Raw genomic sequence first — 18219 nt, 5'->3', positions numbered from 1 at the left:
CCCGCCCGGGTGGTGACGCTTAATGCCGGCGCCGCCGGCTCCGCCCAGTCCGCGGCTCCTGGCCAGCGTGGAGAATCAGCTCAGCGGCAGCAGCTGCTCGAATCCCGGCTGAGAGCAGCGTGGGGCCCAGAGCTGGCGAGCGCCCAGGGCCTGACGCGCGGGGGAAGCCGAGGTCACGGCGCTGGCGCCGTGCGCCGTGTCCTGTAGCGCCCCTGGGCTTGGCGTCGTTCCACCGGCTGAAGAGAAGGTGGGCGCGGGAACCTGGCAGAAGCGCTGATCTCCTTGCAAGTATTTAACCTGAGAACAGGGGCCTCTCGAAGGAGGCTGGACAGGAGAGCGGAGGTTTCTGGGAGCTTCGCTTGCACTCCACAGACACAGCTGGGGGAATTAGTAACTCCCCAGCCTTTTCTGTCACACGCCTTGGCTAATGGTCTTGGGGTAGAGGCTGGCGGGAAAGCTTGGGAAAGAAAGTTGCGGGAATGAATACTAAAGCAGAGTTAGGGAGAGCCGAAGGTGGTGAAGAAGGAAGACTGAACCAGGAAAAGACAAGTGGACTCAGTCTCTGCCCCCCGCCCTTGACCTTAAGCTTTTTCTCTCTCTTCCTCTCTTTTTCAGCCACGTGCTGTGAGTGATGCCAAACTTTTTCCTCTTACAAACTGATGGATTTTCCGTATCTCAACTAAACAGTATTGAAACTGTCAAATCAAGTTAGTTCCCGTTGTCTTCTCCGCTAATACAAATTCAGTTAGATTTCTCCCAAGATGAATACTGATAATTTATCAGGTTAACCACTCTTGTGCAAGAAGGTTAATTATTCCTACTTAAGTAGAATCTGTAATACAACTTCCCCTGTACACCGAGAAACCAGTTTTTCCTGATTCCGGAGCTACACGGTTCTCTCTATTCTGGTAACAGTATTTCAACAAGGTGCTGTAATAGTACTTTGTGCATTTAATACTCATAATCACTCAGGTAAGCATGTCTTTTGATACACTGCCTATGCTTTCTCTTGACTTTGTCTCGGGTTTTTTCCTAGTATTTTTGGTCTCAATCAGGTCTGTCTAGAATTGTTTCTGAATGAGTCACATGAATTGTTCAGGGCAGCATGCTCAGATTCACATTAGATTTCATTATCCATAATACACAGAATTTTTTTAAAAGATTTTATTTATTTATTTGTGAGAGAGAGAGGAGCGAGAGTGAGCACAGGCAGACAGAGTGGCAGGCAGAGGCAGAGGGAGAAGCAGGCTCCCTGCCAAGCAAGGAGCCCGATGTGGGACTCCATCCCAGGACGCTGGGATCATGACCTGAGCTGAAGGCAGCTGCTTAACCAACTGAGCCACCCAAGCGTCCCAATACACAGAATTTTTAATTCTTTAAGGATAAAACTCATCTTTGAATTGCGGGATCTTTTTCTTTTCTTGGCTTTTACATTAGAAGATTCTAGAAAAGTTGTGTAATACTTGTTCATTTCGTGAAGAGATTTGAGCCCCAGCCATACCCACCAGCACGAGTTTACAAATGAGACTCAATTCCTATCTTGTCCCAGAGGAGCTCATAGGTAAGGTAGAAACCCATGTAAACAAATTGTAAGGTGCTTTGCAGTTTATGGGTTTGTTTATTAAGCTTAACTACAGATTGAAATCACCTGGAGAGCTTTAAAAAACCACTGATACCTGCATCCTAAGCCCAGAGATTCACATTTAATTGGTCTGGGATATGGTTTGAGCATCCTCATTCTTGAAAGCTCCCCAGATTATTCTAATGTACAACCAAGATTGAAAGCTACTGATTTATTCATCAAGCAAATACATACTGTGCGAGGCCTTTGTGCCATGTACTGGAACTACCAGGAATGAGTAAGAATGGAATTGTTTCTGCTAAAGTTACTAACGACCTAGTTACTATTAGATGCTGTTTAGTCTTTTCCTTACTTAACTTTTTTGCGCTGTTTAAGTTGCTTATCCCCTCCGTTCTTGTTATTTGTCTCTCTTTTCAGTTTTTGAATATCACTCCTCAGGTTTATTCTTCTCAGCTCCGGAATTCATCTCTCAGTCTCCTTTGTGTTATTCTTTTTTGTCTTTTACTTAAATGTTGGTGCTCCTAAGATTTCTGGCAAAATATGTCATCCTTAAGTACTTTGTCCATGTGATTAGTTTCAACTGATTACCTAAAGGTAAAAGATTCTTAATCTTTATATCTAGCTTTTTCCTGAGCACTGTATCTGTATAAGCAGTTGTGAGGCATTACCATCTGGAAATCCCATGAGCTCCTCAAATTCAATGTGCCCAAATATGAACTTATGTTTCCCTACTAAAACCTATTGCTCCTCATTTTCTATCTCATTGCTTAGAATTGCCACCCACCTAACCTCTAAAGCCAAATGTATACATCATCCTAGAATTCTCTCATACTGTAAAACATGCACTGTCCTGAAGTAATTTCCACTTCCTAAATATCTCACCAGTTTATTTCTAAATAGCTCCTAAGTGCTTCTCTTTTCTTATTCCTAGCGACACACGTCAGACACTTTATGCATTGGATCGGTTTACTACAATAGCCTCCTTTGATATTTTGCCAAAAGCCCTACCCCCTTCATTGAAATCTTTAAATCAGAAATCTAATGTCATCTTCCTGCTAAAGTTATTTACAAATACACAAGGAGAGACATACAGCCCTTAAAAAATCTTTGTATGAAAGTATGTCATATGCCCATATTAACATGTTGGGTGCACATGAAAAATCACCTACAAAGGTGGAAAAATGGTTAAGAACCAAGGCCCTGCAATACCAACATGGAATGTAAGGTCCATGATTATCTAGGCTTTCTTACAACCTCTTCTAATCTGCTCAAATAACACGGGACTACGAATGCTTCACTCTTCAGGTGTATTTCATCAAACATTTTCAAGCGTCCGGTTTTATATGTGTTGCTCCCTGTAACAGGACAGTTCCCCATGTCCCACATATGTCAGCTCAAGCTTTCCTTCCTCCACTATTGATGACTTTCCTCATTTCTCCAGACAGTTATTTCCACAACACTTAAATTGTGTACAGGTGTATGCTTGAGAACTACCATTTTGTGCATGTCTAACCAATAATTTTTTTTTTCTAACCAATAATTTTTAAAGACACAAATGTTTTTCCACCTGTATTCCCAACATGTAGTAAGAGCTTATTATTTGTTGGTTGATTAAATACGTGTCCATGCCCTCAAAAACTCAAGAAGAAACGGATGTGTTATTATTATACTCTATAAAAGTAATTACAAGTGCACCTGGTAATAGGAGAGCCTAGGGTGTAGTGGATAAGTAACATCAGCTCTATCTGGGATTCAGAGAAGAGGTCAGAGTCATCAGAATGGAGGATTATGAGTACACAGACTAAGGCAATGAAGATATGCTCAAGATTTAGTTAAAGGTACTACTTGGTTGACACACTTGAGGGGATGGAGGAGTGGAGGACAGACCCCAGGTTTTTTTTCTATTTTATTTTATTTATTTGACAGAGAGAGATCACAAGTAGGCAGAGGCAAGCAGAGAGAAAGGGAAGCAGGCTCCTCGCTGAGCAGAGAGCCTGATGTGGGGCTCGATTCCAGGACTCTGGGATCATGACCCGAGCTGAAGGCAGAGGGTTAACCCACCGAGCCACCCAGGTGCCCCAGACCCCAGGTTTCTAATTTGAGTGTGTAGAGGTGGCATAATCAGGATGCAAAAATGCAAGAGAGAAGAAACAGGCTTGACTCATGAAAAGGAACTGCCTTTCTCTTCCATATTTTTACCTATGTATGTGGCCTTACATTGTTCTAATCATAAATTTTTACTTTAAAAAAATAAGTAAGGGGCACCTGGGTGGCTCAGTCAGTTAAGCATCCAACTCCTGATTTCAGTTCAGATCATGATCTCAGGGTTGAGATGGAGCCTGGCCTCAGGCTCTGTGCTCAGCACAGAGTCTGCCTGTCCCTCTTCCTCTGCTCCTACCCCTGTTCCCTAGCGCTCTCTCTCAAATAAATAAATAAAGTCTTTAAAAATAAATAAATAAGAGGTAAAAGACCGCATTGGTCAGTAAAGCTAGCTTATTTCAACTCTACGTTATACCTATAGAAATGGAAATTAACTAGTTTATATTTAGATTTTAATAGTACTTTCTGGATTAGCTAAACAGATAATTGCATGTTGAGCAATTAGCTCTTCCTAACGTTTGCCCCGTATCTGTTACTAAGTTACTAAAGCTAAACACTGGAATATGGAAAGCAGCCAACACTATGAAATGACAGGAATCTAGGTATAGCAAATTTAAAAACATTTATGAACTGTAACTTAATCACTTGTACCTCTTTGAGTATAAAAGTGATTTACTGGAATGCCTGGGTGGCTCAGTTGGTTGAGCGGCTGCCTTACGCTCGGGTGGTGATCCCTGTGTCCTGCAATCGAGTCCCACATTGGGCTCCTTGCTCGGCGGGGAGCCTGCTTCTCCCTCTGCCTCTGCCGCCACTCTGCCTGTGCTCACTCTGACAAATAAATAAATAAAATCTTTTTTTAAAAAAAGTGATTTACCATGCAATTATATGATTATAATTGAAATTTTTACTAGATGAAACCACACTTAAATTTTTTTAAATAAAAGTTTGCCTTCTGATTCAGATGCAAAGAATAGAAATTGCAAATAAGAATAAACATAAAACAGACTAGTACATCTTTTGATTTGCTTAAAGTAGTTCAATTAATGCCATTTAGCCTTCCTGCATAAAACAGGGTATTTCAAAGTGCCAGACGTACATAGTCTTATATATAACATTATTCAAATTAAATTTTCTGGTTTGTCAATACCAAACAAAGTAACATGGAAAATTTTAAATGTAACATGAAAAAACATGGTATTCTAAGAAAAAAAACTTGTAGTTTTCCACATCTTGAACATTTATTAATTTGAGCAGATAAGTATATAATAGTGAGTTAAGTATATAATTTGAAACTGTGAGTATTTGACACGAGCAAGCATAATTTGTACCAAATATAAAAACGTGATGATTTCACTGTATACTAAAAACTGTCAGTGACTTATGGAGATAGGATTCTGTAGTATCCTATTTGATACTGTGAAAAGAAGCTAAAAAGATTCCTGAGCCCAAAAGCATGACAAAAAAAAAAAAAAAAAAATCTTGGCATTTGAAAAATGGCCCAAAAAAATCTGGGCAATTGCAATTGTTAGAATGATGGGAATTCATCTAATGAAAGTAATTTTTCTCTATGCAAACTGTCTTTGTCAGATTTGAAATAAATCTGTATTCATGAAGAGTGACTGCATGCAAACCACAGTATGTCAAGAAAGAAAAAAGATCCAATAGAAATGCTTCATTCTGGGCAGCTGGTGAAAGTCTGTGCCCCAATGGTTCGATATTCAAAGTAAGTATTAGTAAAAGGTTAATGAGCTAAAATGTGATTTTCTTTTTATGCTCTGACCATCATTTGGGATCATCAAACACCTAGCTTTGGTGTTTGATGAGGTCATGATCTAGGCTTGTGTGCTGGTGTTATTTTCCTGTTACGTGTGTGGCCTTGAGTAAACAATAACCCCTTCAAACTTCACTTTTTATATCAATAAAAAAAGATCCTGCTTGTAACCCCCACCTATAAAGATACAGAGGATATTAATTAAAAGATACTAAGTAAATGTAAAAATTCAAACACAGGTTTTTGTGAATATAAGTCTTCATATGTCTGGGACTACAATTGCTAGGTCATGTGGTAACCATGTGTTTAGTTTTTTTAAGAAAACAGATTTTCCAGAGTGTCTATACTATTTCACACTTCCACCAACAGAGTATGAGGGATCTAGTTCTCCTCATCCTCACCAACTTTTGATAATATCATGTTTTTTATTTTGGCCATCTGATAGGTATGTAGTGATACCTCGTTACAATTTTAATATCTATTTCCTTTATAGCTAGTGATGTTGAAAATGTTTTCATGTATTTATTTGCCATATGTATTTTTTTTTTTTTAAGATTTTTTTAAAAAGATTTTATTTATTTATTTGACAGAGATCACAAGTGGGCAGAGAGGCAGGCAGAGAGAGAGGAGGAAGCAGGCTCCCCGCTGAGCAGAGAGCCCAATGCGGGGATGCAATTTGGGGATGTGAGGCTGGATCCCAGGACCTGGGATCATGACCTGAGCCAAAGGCCAAGGCTTTAACCCACTGAGCCACCCAGGCGCCTTGCCGCCTGTATATTGTTGAAGAAATGTTTCTCTGTCTCTTGCCAATATTCTAATTAGATTGCTTTTCTACTACTGAGTTGGTTTTTTAGATTTTTCAGTTGTGGTAATAAACAACTTGGGCATTTTAAGTCTTTGTCCATGGTGTTAAATGCATCCACATTGTTATACATCCAATCTCTAAAACTCTTTGATTTACAAAACTGAAACTCTACACCTATTAAACAGTAGCTCCCCATTCCATTTATCCCCTAACCCCTGGCAAGCATCATTCTAGTTTCTCACTCTTTGAACTTGGCTACTCCAGGTACCTCATATAAGTGGCAATATATAATAGTTGTTCTTTTTTGAGACCAGCTTATTTCACTTAGCATAATATCCTCAAGGTTCATCCATGTCATAGCATGTATCAGAATTTCCTTCTTTTTTAAAGGCTGAATGATCCTCCAATTGTATGTATATACTACATTTCGGTTATTCATTTATGAACACTTGGGTCACTTCCATCTTTTGGGTATTGCAAATAATACTGCTATGAACATGGATGTATAAATATGTCTTTCAGTTCTTTTGAATATATGCCCAGGAGTGAGTGCTGGATTATATGTTAATTCTGTTTTTAGTTTCTTGAGGAACTGCCATATTGTTGTCCATTTTTTCATTCCCATCAGCAGTGTACAAGTGTTCAGTTTCTCACCATCCTCACCAATATTTATTGTATTATTTATTTGCTTTTACTATAGCATCCTAATTGATGTAAAGTGTTACCTCATTGTGGTTTTGTATATCCCTAATGATGCTTAGCATCTTTTCGTGTGCTTATGTCTACTCAAGCCCTTTGCCCATTTTTCAGTCATGTTTTTGTTGTTGAGTTTCTGTTCGCTAGAGTTCTCTATATATTCTGGATACTATTCCCTCATCAGATTTGTGATTTGCAAATATGTTCTCCCAGAATGTACTTTATCTGTTCATCCTCTCAACAGGGTCTTGCAGAGCAAAAGCTTTTTTTTAAAGATAAGGTCTAATTTACCAGTTTTTCCTTTTGTAAATTGTGCATTCAGTGTCAGGTGTAAGAGAACTTTGTGTAGCTCTTAATCCTAAAGGTTTCCTCCTATTTTTTTTTTTCAAAAAGCCTTGGTTTTTTTGTTTTTACATTAAAGTCCATAATCAATTTTGAGTTAAATTTTGTGTAAATGTGAGGCTTAGGTTGAAGGGGGATTTTTGTTTTGTTTTGCCTGTGGGTGTCTAATTACACCAGCACCATTTGTTGAAAGGGTATCTTTCTAGTATTGAATTTCATTTGCATTTTGTCAAAAATTATTTGGGCATGTTTTTGTGGCTCTTTATCTGCATTCCATATTCTGTTCTACTGATCTACGCATCTATCTCCCTACTACACAATCTATTGTGTAGACAATACACAATACTATTAGTACTATTAGTACTATTAGTACTACACAATCTTGATTACTTGCTATATAGTAAGTCTTTAAATTGGGTAGACGAATTCTTCACACTTTATTTTTCTTTCTCCATATTGTTTTAGCTATTCTGTTCCTTTGCCTTTCTCAGTAATTTTAATATGATCTGGTCTTTAATACAAAATACCTTGCTGGAATTTTCAGAAGCATTGTATTAAATTTGTATATCAATTTGAGGGGAATTGAATTCTTTCTATGTTGAGTCTTTCAACTCGTGAACATAGTATCTTTCCCATTTATTTAGATCTTTGATTTTTTTCATCATTGTTTTGTGTAGTTTTCAGCATATTAAGTGCTATACATGTTTCGTAAGGCACCTGATTATTTTTCTCCTTTTTGTAGCAATTGTAAATGGTTTTATACTATTATTTCAGTGTCCATGTATTCACTGTTGCTATATAAAAATAAAATTTATTTTTGTGTTGATTTTGTATCCTATAAACTTACTGAACTTCCTTATTGGAGGGTTTTTAAAATAAATTCCTTGGAGGGGCCCTGGGTGGCTCAGTGGGTTAAAGCCTCTGCCTTTGGCCCAGGTTATGATCCCAGGGTCCTGGGATCGAGCCCCACATCGGCCTCTCTGCTCAGCAGGGAGACTGCTTCCTTTCCTCTCTCTCTGCCTGCCTCTTTGATTTGATGCCTGCTTGTGATCTCTGTCTGTCAAATAAATAAATAAAATTTTTAAAATATAAATAAATAAATAAATTCCTTGGGACTATTTATTTAGACAATCTGCTCATCTACACAGAGGGACAGTTTCATTTTTTCCTTTCCATCATATGCTTTTTATTTCCTTTTCATACACTGACTAGAAGTTCCAGCACTGTGTTAAATAAGAATGATGAGAACAAGCATCTTTGCTTTGTTAATGATCTAGGAGGAATATGTTCAGTTTTTCACCTTTAAGGATGTTAGCTGTAGGAGTTTTTTGGTTTTTTTTTCTTAAAGATTTTATTTATTTATTTGACACAGAGATCACAAGTAGGCAGAGAGGCAGGCAGAGAGAGAGAGGAGGAAGCAGGCTCCCCGCTGAGCAGAGAGCCCAATGTGGGGCTCGATCCCAGGACCCTGGGATCATGACCTGAGCTGAAGGCAGAGGCCTTAACCCACTGAGCCACCCAGGTGCCCCGCTGTAGGAGTTTTTTGTGGATGCCCTTTATCAAGGGGAGAAAGTTCCTTCCTATTCCTGTTATTCCCTGTTTTCTTGAGAGGGTTTTTTTTTTTTTTTAATCATGAGTATTATTTTGTCAAATGCTTTTTCTACATTGATAGAATTATGTGGTTTTTCTTTTAGCCTTTTAATAGAGTGGATTATATTGGTTGAATCTGAATATCAAACCTTTTGTTTTAACTTTTTTTTTCCTGCCATCACTATAGCAGAAGAATGAGAAAGCACTACCTCATTACTATGAGGTGAAAGTAGAAGTCCTGATTTCCTATTTGGTCTCCTTTGATGCTCTGGGGGTAGGAGGCTCCCCATTACTGCTGAGCTGGGGGTAAAGCCATGGAGGGGATGACCTGGTACCTTTTGGACTCTATGGAAAGTCCTGGCCTTTCACTAAGCATCCTCTGATACTACTAAACAGTGAGAAGGGAAAAAGTACTTAAGTTACTGACCAGCAAGTATTAAAGTCCCAGCTCCCTACCAGGCCTTCTCTGACACCACTATGAAGAGGTGTTAGATAACTTTGTTTCAGCCCTGGAAAGGTAGAAGTGTAAGCTCTGCACTAAACCTTTGCTTCTGGAGGTGGGGCCACAGTTTTGTCTCCGGTGTTTGGCTGGAGTGAGCCACTATTTAAAATTGTTCTTTCTTGCTAGTCTTCCCCTTTCCTAGTCTTTGGTCAGAGAGGGCTGACTTTTGTTGGGGCTCTTTTTGTCTGCACTCTCCATATTTCCAGATTGCCAGCTTCTTCAGGTCCAAATCTGGCATATTTGAAGCAAAAAGGAAACCCAGGAAACTCACTAATATGGTTCCTCAGGTCCCAAGGTCCCTTTCTGCTCTCTTCTCTCCACCCTTCAGAGTTTTCTTACGTTTGTTTTATATATAATATACTGAGCAGTGTTAAAGAAAACAAAGTTCAACTAAGTAAATGTGAAGATCTCAATGACTTTATTAAGCAATTCATGAATCATACAGCATCTCACTTAGCAAGTAGAGAGATATACCACGGAGTTGTACAAAGTGGAAGGTTTTTACAGGAAGGAGGGTGGAACAAATTATTAGCAAAAGAAAAGAAAGGATTGATTGAGGCCAGGATATCTTGTGGTGGGGATTGGAATGACAGGGATTTTTTTATCCTGCAGATTGCTTTACTACTACTGTTCAAAGAAATTTCAGATTGACTTTTAAAAGGTCACGTTCCTGGGGTACGTTGAAACTGTAATTAGGTCTTGGTTTGTGGTCATGGAGGGGCAAATGATTCCAGTTTGGGCTTTTCTTTTTCTTTTTTAACAGCCAGAATAGGGAAAAGTACATCTCTCTAGCCTCTCAAAGGTAGACCTTTCCTCCAATAAATATTTAATAATTAAATTAAACTTGGAAGTACATATGATTGTGGTGTTTTTTTAAATGCCTAATGAAAGTTTTATATGTTCTCAGGTTGGCTTTTAGGACATTAGTAAGAAAATACAGTTGTGATCTATGCTATACACCAATGATAGTTGCCGCTGATTTTGTCAGATCTATAAAAGCCCGAGACAGTGAATTTACTACAAACCAAGGTATGTGAAACCCAGAATTTGCTGACTTTAGAAAACTAAAAAAAAAACCAAAAACAAAAACTCTTGTCTAATTAGAAACAACACAATTCAGAAATTTTCTTTTTAAAGCTTTTAGTTTTTTTATGTTTTTAATAAGTTTTTTGTGTTTTTATTCAGTGCCTTGTAAACTATGGATGATATATCTAAGCATGAGATCAGCCTTCCTTAAGGCCCCATCCTCTTACCTGAGCTATTAGGTTCCTATCTCACTGCCTCCAGTCTTGCCCCATTCCAAACCATCCTACAAATAGCCCAAAGGAGCCTTTGTAAAATGGAAATTTGATCACATCTCTTCCGTGCTTAAAGTCCTTCTTGGACTGCTCATGGCCTGAAGCAGTGGTTCTCAAAGGGTGAACCCCGAGACCAGCAGCATTAGCATCATCTGGAAGCTTGTTCAAAATCGAAATTCTCAGCTCTGCCCCAGGCCCACTGAATCAGAAACTCTGGGTATGTGATCTGGCAATCGGTTTTAAAAAGCCCTCCAGGTGATTCTAAACTTGCTTAAGATTGAGAACCAGTGGCCTAAAGAGTAAAATTCCAGTACCTGCCAGGGTACTTGGCTGGCTCACTCAGTAAAGCATGTGATACTTGACCTCAGCGTGGTGGGTTCTGAGCCCCAGGGTTAGGTGAAGAGATTACTTTAAAAAAAAACCCTAATACCTGTGAATAATCTATAATGTTCCTCATGATCTAGCCTCTGAATAGATCATTTGCAGCTTTGTCTTCCATTAGTTTTTTTCCAGAGACAACTTTATTCTTTTTTTTTCTTCTTTAAGATTCATTTATTTATTTTGAGAGAGAGGAAGAAAGTACATGCACACATGCTAGTGGTGGAAGGGGCAGATTCTCTTTCAAGCAGATTCCCCACAGAGTACAGAGCCTGTCATGGGATTGCATGCCATGATGCTGAAATGACTTGAGTGGAAACTGAGAGTCAGAGGCCTAACCAATTGAGCTACCCAGGCGCCTTCCACCAACTTGTTCTTTATTATTATTATTCTTTAATAATACTAGCTTACTTAAGTCTCTGAAAATGCCCCATCCTCTCATACATCTCTATGAATATCCTTTCCTCAATTGTACCTGACCCCAGATCCAGATCTCTCCGGCAAATGACACCGGCAAGCTTCTTAATCCAGCTCTCAGGGTTTGTGGCCAGGGAGTTTGCCTGATCACCCTCTGCTATTGTCCTTTCTCACGGGCTTTTTGTTGAACTTAATCCTACCGTTATCCCCTCTTTGTGTGCCTGTCTCCCATTCTCTAGACTATCAACTCCTTGAAGTCTGGAGTTATCTCTTATTGATTTGTTTCCTTAGCTTTTAGCCCTGTGTTAAAAATATAGTAGACCAGGGCACCTGGGTGGCTCAGTGGGTTAAAGCCTCTGCCTTCGGCTCGGGTCGTGATCCCAGGGTTCTGGGATCGAGCCCCACATCGGGCTCTCTGCTCCGTAGGGAGCCTGCTTCCTCCTCTCTCTCTCTCTGCCTGCCTCTCTGCCTATGTGTGATCTCTGTCTGTCAAATAAATAAATAAAATCTTAAAAAATATATATATTAGACCAATAAATGGTTATTAAATTGAAACCCTGTAACTCTTTAAGTTATAAAGGAAAAACATCCTAAATCCTCAGGGAAAAGCAAATTCTCCTCTCCTGTGTTAGTCCTATAAATCAGTGGATTGCCAGAGAAATTCTGAATCAAAAAATTAAGTAAAAAGGAAAAAAGGAATTCTGAATCCATGGAACTGGGATGATGCTCAGAAATCTGCTTTGGCAAACACTCAGTGAATCCCATACAGGTAGTCCTCAAAATGACAAGAAGAATTAAAATACATCTATCCAGAGTTTATAACACTCACCCAAAGAAAGATGGGAAAAATATGTCCTTAAAACTTAGGAAGTACCTGACACATTTGCTTGATTAAAATGTAAACTTTTATATGTAAGAAAGGAGTACCCATACTCAAAGACAAACCAAAACCTGGAAAAAGTATAATATTTACAATAGAGGGGCACCTGGATGGCTCAGTTGGTCAAACTTCTGACTTGGGTTCAGGTCATGATCTCAAGGACCTGGGATCAGTCCCTACATCAAGCTCCATGCCCAGTGGGGAGTCTGCTTGTCCCTCTCTCCCTCCCCCCGATTGTTCTCTCTCTCAAATAAAATCTTTAAAATATATTTGTGTATTTAAGATAGCAGAGCTAATTTCTTTGTTTTATAAATAAAATTTTTAAAAGTACTAAGAAAATAAAGAATAATTAAGAATTACATCTAGTGGGGTGCCTGGGTGGCTCAGTCATTAAGCATCTGCTTTCAGCTCAGGTCATGGTCCCAGGGTCCTGGGATTGAGCCCCATATCCGGCTTCCTGCTTCTTGGGAAGCCTGCTTCTCCCTCCCCCATTCACCTTGCTTGTGCTCTCTCTCTTGCTGTGTCTCTCTCGGTCAAATAAATAATAAAATCTTCAAAAAAAAAATTACATGTAGAAAAATAGGCAAAGAGTATGGAGAGAGAACCCACAAATAAAAATACAGATTGTTGGATAGACAACATAGAATAAGTTGTGAGAGAATGAGAACTGCCATCCGTATTGTTGTGTATCTATATTGGTAAACTCTTCTGAAAGAAAACTTTGTGATGTCTATCAATGCCTATCTGGTAGTCACATTCCTGGGAATTTATCCTGTGAATATACTCAAGAGTAGCATGTGTGTAACAGTATTCTCATCTCAGCACTGTTTCAAAAGCCACAAATGAAAAACAGTCCAGAAGTACACCGTATGGTCCATCCATACAGAAATACACTACTAAAAAGAAAATAGGTCTGAGTACAGCTCCCAGATTCATCAAGGGGAAAAGAAAGCAGTAGGTGTGGAAATATATATAGAATGTTCACATTTGTTTAAATTTTACAGGTATACATAAATTGTTCCAGAACACAATAAATTAATTCTCATCTTTGGAAATGGGATCTGTTTGTCATGAGTGTTACAATGTTCACTTATCAAATTTTATACTGTTTGAATTTGTACTAAATGTAAATTATTTTTAAAATATTTAAAATTAGTTTAATGGTATGTTGTTTGAACAGATACTTCTTAGGCTGAAAGTAGTTACCATTATCCCATACAAACATGAAGAGTTTGGTGTATCATGTGTGTGTTTCTGTGAATTTTAATGTTGAGCTATTCGTTTTATCAGGTGATTGCCCATTGATTGTTCAGTTTGCTGCTAATGATGCAAGACTTTTATCTGATGCTGCTCGTATTGTCTGTCCTTATGCGAATGGAGTAGACATTAACTGTGGTTGCCCTCAGAGGTAAAACTTAAAGAAGTTGGAAGAATTTTCAAAAAATTAGAAAAAAATTATGTGAACATGGTAAACGATTTCTCCAGTTTTCCAAGAATAAAAAAATAAAATGGAGTTAAAGCACTTGGGATCCAAATAAGAAGCAAGAAAAAAATAAGGAAAGATTATTTAGGAACAGATATGCAAAGGTGTTTTCTGATTGCTAAAACAAAGCATGGATAAGTGTTTCATCTTATCTCACCGCTAGAATTTTTTTATGTGTGGATCTGCCTTGAACCTGATCCATAGGTTGTTAGGGAAGACTAGAACATTTATAGCAGTCCCTAAAGTGAAATTTTTTTTTTTCCTAAAGTGAATTTTTACTGCTATGTCAGACAAGAAACTGTGATTCTATGATTTGAGAAATTGCCCCTTGTTTTCTCCTAATTAATTTTCTCTATAAGAATACCTTCTTATAATTGCCTTTTCTTTCCATACCATAGTTATTTGGCTGAGTCAAAGTAACTGGGTAAACTGATAGGATGCTTAGTTTGACGTTAATATCCCTACCTTCCTAACACCATGTTAGGTTATATGTCAATAATACAAAATGTGTCCAAAGAATAAAATCAAGGTTTTAAGTACATCATAATCCAAACCAGATTAGACATATTTGTATACTCATTAGGAGAGTTAAGTAAGCTGTTCAGTGGTGTTGGAATGCTGTAAGCCAAAAATATCTTTCTACTATTAAGATTACTAGAACATCTTGTTATGTACAATAAACATCAAATTTGGAATTTTAAAAATCTGAAGTAATTGAAATTAATTACAAATACCTAAGTCTGTTTTGGTTGAATGAATTTTAATTTAATTTTCTCACTTGCCAATGAAAACCATTTCTCCTAAGCACTTTTTGATCTGGGAACATGTTTTCCTTTTCTCCTATTGATCCACTTTAAAATGTTGGATCTGTGAATTATAAAAATCTGATTCCGTTCCAGGTCACTAAGACTGAGAAATAGATGTACTTAATGATGCTTTTAAAATTGTATCTCCTTGTCCATATATTTATAATTTATTTGTTGTGTCTGCTTTATAAAGGTGGGCAATGGCAGAAGGTTATGGAGCTTGCTTAATAAACAAGCCAGAGCTTGTTCGAGATATGGTGAAACAAGTAAGAAATCAAGTGGAAAATCCCAGATTTTCAGTATCTATTAAAATAAGGTAAAGACAATATTTTAATCTACTGACAAGATAGTCTATTACCTAGGAAATAAAAAAGTGCCTTTTGTCTAAGAGTGTGGATGTATCCATCCTTAATAAATTGGTAGCTAGTGTTTGGATATGTTGAAATAAGACATTTAGTAAATTATTATGTACCATAATTTTTATTTATAAAAATAACAGAACTTCATTATTTTTTAACAGATATTAAAAAATCCCTTTATTATTAAAAACTTCCCCTGAAAAGAAACCCTGTTTTTTCCATGTACTGCTTAAATGATAATGCTGAGAGGGGTACCGGGTAGCTCACTTTTAAGCGTCCAACTCTTAATCTCAGCTCAGGTCTTGATCTCAGGAGTCATGAGTTCAAGTCTTGCATCGGGCTCTACACTGAGCCTGGCATCTACTTAAAAAAAAAAAAAAAACAACAAAAAACAATAATGATGATGTTGAGAAACATTCCTGGTGCCAAGAGTAGAAAATAGAAATAATGTTTGCACTAAAATTCCACAATGAAAAGAGAATAAACCAGGAACAGGTTTTTGGGTGACAGGCTAAAAATATATTTCATGATAATGTATTATATTCTCCCACTCGCAGATTGGGGCATACACAAAAGATATTAGGATACTGTCTTTCCATTCCTCCATTCCATCCAAGTATTCTTGGACGACTTTTTCAGTTATCAAAACCAAAAGGGTGAAGCACTAGGTAAGGTAAAATTTGTCATCCTATTGTTCCAATAGTGAAATAGCTAAATTTGAAGTCTTAGATGGAAACTGATCTCTGAACAAAACCTTTCTGATAGTAGCATGTGGTGATAATATAGCAAAGCTAACTGAATAATGTATCAGATGAAATATTATTTTATTTAACTTATTAATTTTAGCATTAAGATTTGTACGCTCTAAGTAGACTGATGTAATTTTGAAATTGCAGGATCCATGATGACCTTACAAGAACTATAGATCTTTGTCGAAAGGCTGAGGCAACAGGAGTTTCTTGGATTACAGTCCATGGAAGAACTGTTGAAGAAAGACATCAGCCAGTTCACTATGAGGCTATTAAAATAATTAAGGAAAACATGTCTATACCTGTAATTGCTAACGGAGACATCAGAAACTTAAAAGAAGCAGAAAATATATGGCATATTACTGGGACAGATGGTAAGAAATAAGTACTTGAGTTTTCTTTACTTTTAATTAACAAAAAAAAAAAATGTGGGCGTAGGAGAGTAAGGTTAATGTGATTTTTCATTATTGGTCTTCAAAGTGGAGCCATATTTTCCTGTTGTACTGATTTAAGCTAAACAATTTATTAAAACTATATTAACTCTTATACTCAGAGGCAGAAGATTATTTTAATTGGGGCAAATTAAGTCAGTTACTTTTCTGCCACCATCATATCCAATGAGTGGCCAGTTAGAAGGCTATTAGTAAAATAGGTAGCCTTTCATAAAATAGAAATTAGTGAACACAGAGTGGTCATAAAGCCAAAGGAACTACCTACTGCTAAACAGTTTTGTTACTCCCTTAAATTATTGGCACACCGAGGCCTGTGATAAGTGTTGCTAAATGGGAGAATGCAAATAAACTTAAGCAAACCCAATTTATGACAATCTGGATTAACCCTAAAAAAATCCCTAGAGACTAATTGTTTAATGTAAAAGTCTTAAAAATTTTTTTTAAATTCTTATAAGTACATTGAAACATTGTTGGGTTTATAAACAAATCAATTTGGTTTGTAATTTAGACTAATACATGATTATTATGAAACCTTGTAATAATACTTTATTTTTCAGTATTCTCAGTTTGTTTCATTAAGTTTGACCTCATACCCATGAGTTCTTAATATGTGGACAAATGTAATGTGCTTTAATTTATAGGTGTGATGGTTGCAAGAGGACTCTTAGCAAACCCGGCCATGTTTGCTGGATATGAGGAAACCCCACTGAAGTGCATCTGGGACTGGGTTGACATTGCTCTTGAACTTGGAACTCCATATATGTGTTTCCATCAACATTTAATGTACATGATGGAAAAGATAACTTCAAGGCAGGAAAAAAGAGTATTTAATGCTTTGTCAAGCACATCAGCAGTCTTAGATTACCTTACAGACCATTATGGGATTTGACTGGACTTCCTAAATTTCCTTAGTATTTACTTCACTTTATATCTACAGTGAAACCACCCAAGGTCACATTTTGGTTTCTACTTTAAGTCAGTGTCTCTCACACATTAGCTTAAGAACAGAACCCTGAGAACATTTTAAAAAGTTTGTCCTAGACCCCATCCTCAGAGATTCTGATTCAGTAGATCTCTAGGTGGAAGCAAAATTTAGTTTTAAAGAAGACCCCAGGTAGGGGGCCTGGGTGGCTCAGATGGTTTGGGCATCTGCCTTCAGCTCCTGTCATGATTCCAGGGTCCTGGGATGGAGTCTTGTGTTGGACTCTCTGCTCAGTAGGGAGCCTGCTTCTTTCTCTGACTCTCTTTCTGTCTCTCATGAATAAATAAATAAAGTCTTAAAAAAAAAAGAAGAAGATGATGACGACGATGACATCAGGTAGATCATACATCCTGGTCATCCTACCAAACATTGACAAATAATTGCTCTGAACCCTATTATGAACTGAAAGAAAAAAAAGACCCTCATTTTTTTTTCCTGAAAGGAATTGTGTTTTTAAAATTTTTAAATAAAACTTGTTTTAATGCTAAAAGTGTAAGTCCTATAGTATTTGTAAGTTAACATGAAGCATGTTTGAATGAAAATAAGTGCAAAGTGACAAAATGAATGCCAATTCTATTTAAAATGAAAAGGAACAAGAAATCCTGTATAGAATTGCTTTCAGGGCTTAGATTAAAAATTCAAATTGGGAAATCAAACTGGTACTTCCTAATTCATGAGTGAAACCTCGATGTATTTATTTTAAATGATTTTTTAAAAAGATTTTATTTATTTATTTGACAGAGATCACAAGTTGGGGGGGGCGGGGTGGGGAGCAGGGTCCCCGCTGAACAGAGAACCTGATGTGGCAGTACCCTGAGATCATGACCTGAGCTGAAGGCAGAGGCTTAACCCACTGAGCCACACAGTTGCCCCAATTTTAAATTGTACGTAACCAAGTTTAATTATGTGTGATGTTTTCAATAATTTTAAAACTAAGATCCGTGAAACTCTTTAAATGACATTAACTTTGTTACATTTCAAGTCTTCTAGATCCTAGAAGATTGATAACTTGGTAAATACACCTGTA

General features: G+C 37.5%; 1 protein-coding gene across 1 annotated transcript; it reads left to right on the top strand.

Moving 5' to 3' along the window:
- The first annotated feature begins 36 nt into the window (after positions 1-36).
- Positions 37-17289, top strand: DUS4L (dihydrouridine synthase 4 like). Its single transcript, XM_044245814.1, is given in 9 exon segments — positions 37-247; positions 616-707; positions 5270-5327; positions 5330-5405; positions 10296-10417; positions 13652-13769; positions 14844-14966; positions 15906-16132; positions 16852-17289. Coding segments are annotated over 7 exon segments (951 nt in total). The 5' UTR covers positions 37-247; positions 616-707; positions 5270-5290; the 3' UTR covers positions 17100-17289.
- The last annotated feature ends 930 nt before the right edge of the window (positions 17290-18219 follow it).

This window comes from Neovison vison, chromosome 4, assembly GCF_020171115.1.
Source record: "Neovison vison isolate M4711 chromosome 4, ASM_NN_V1, whole genome shotgun sequence".
NCBI classification, from domain to species: Eukaryota; Metazoa; Chordata; class Mammalia; order Carnivora; family Mustelidae; genus Neogale; species Neogale vison.
The sequence above is the reverse complement of the archived record's forward strand: the minus strand, read 5'-3'. Positions and strand labels throughout refer to the sequence as shown.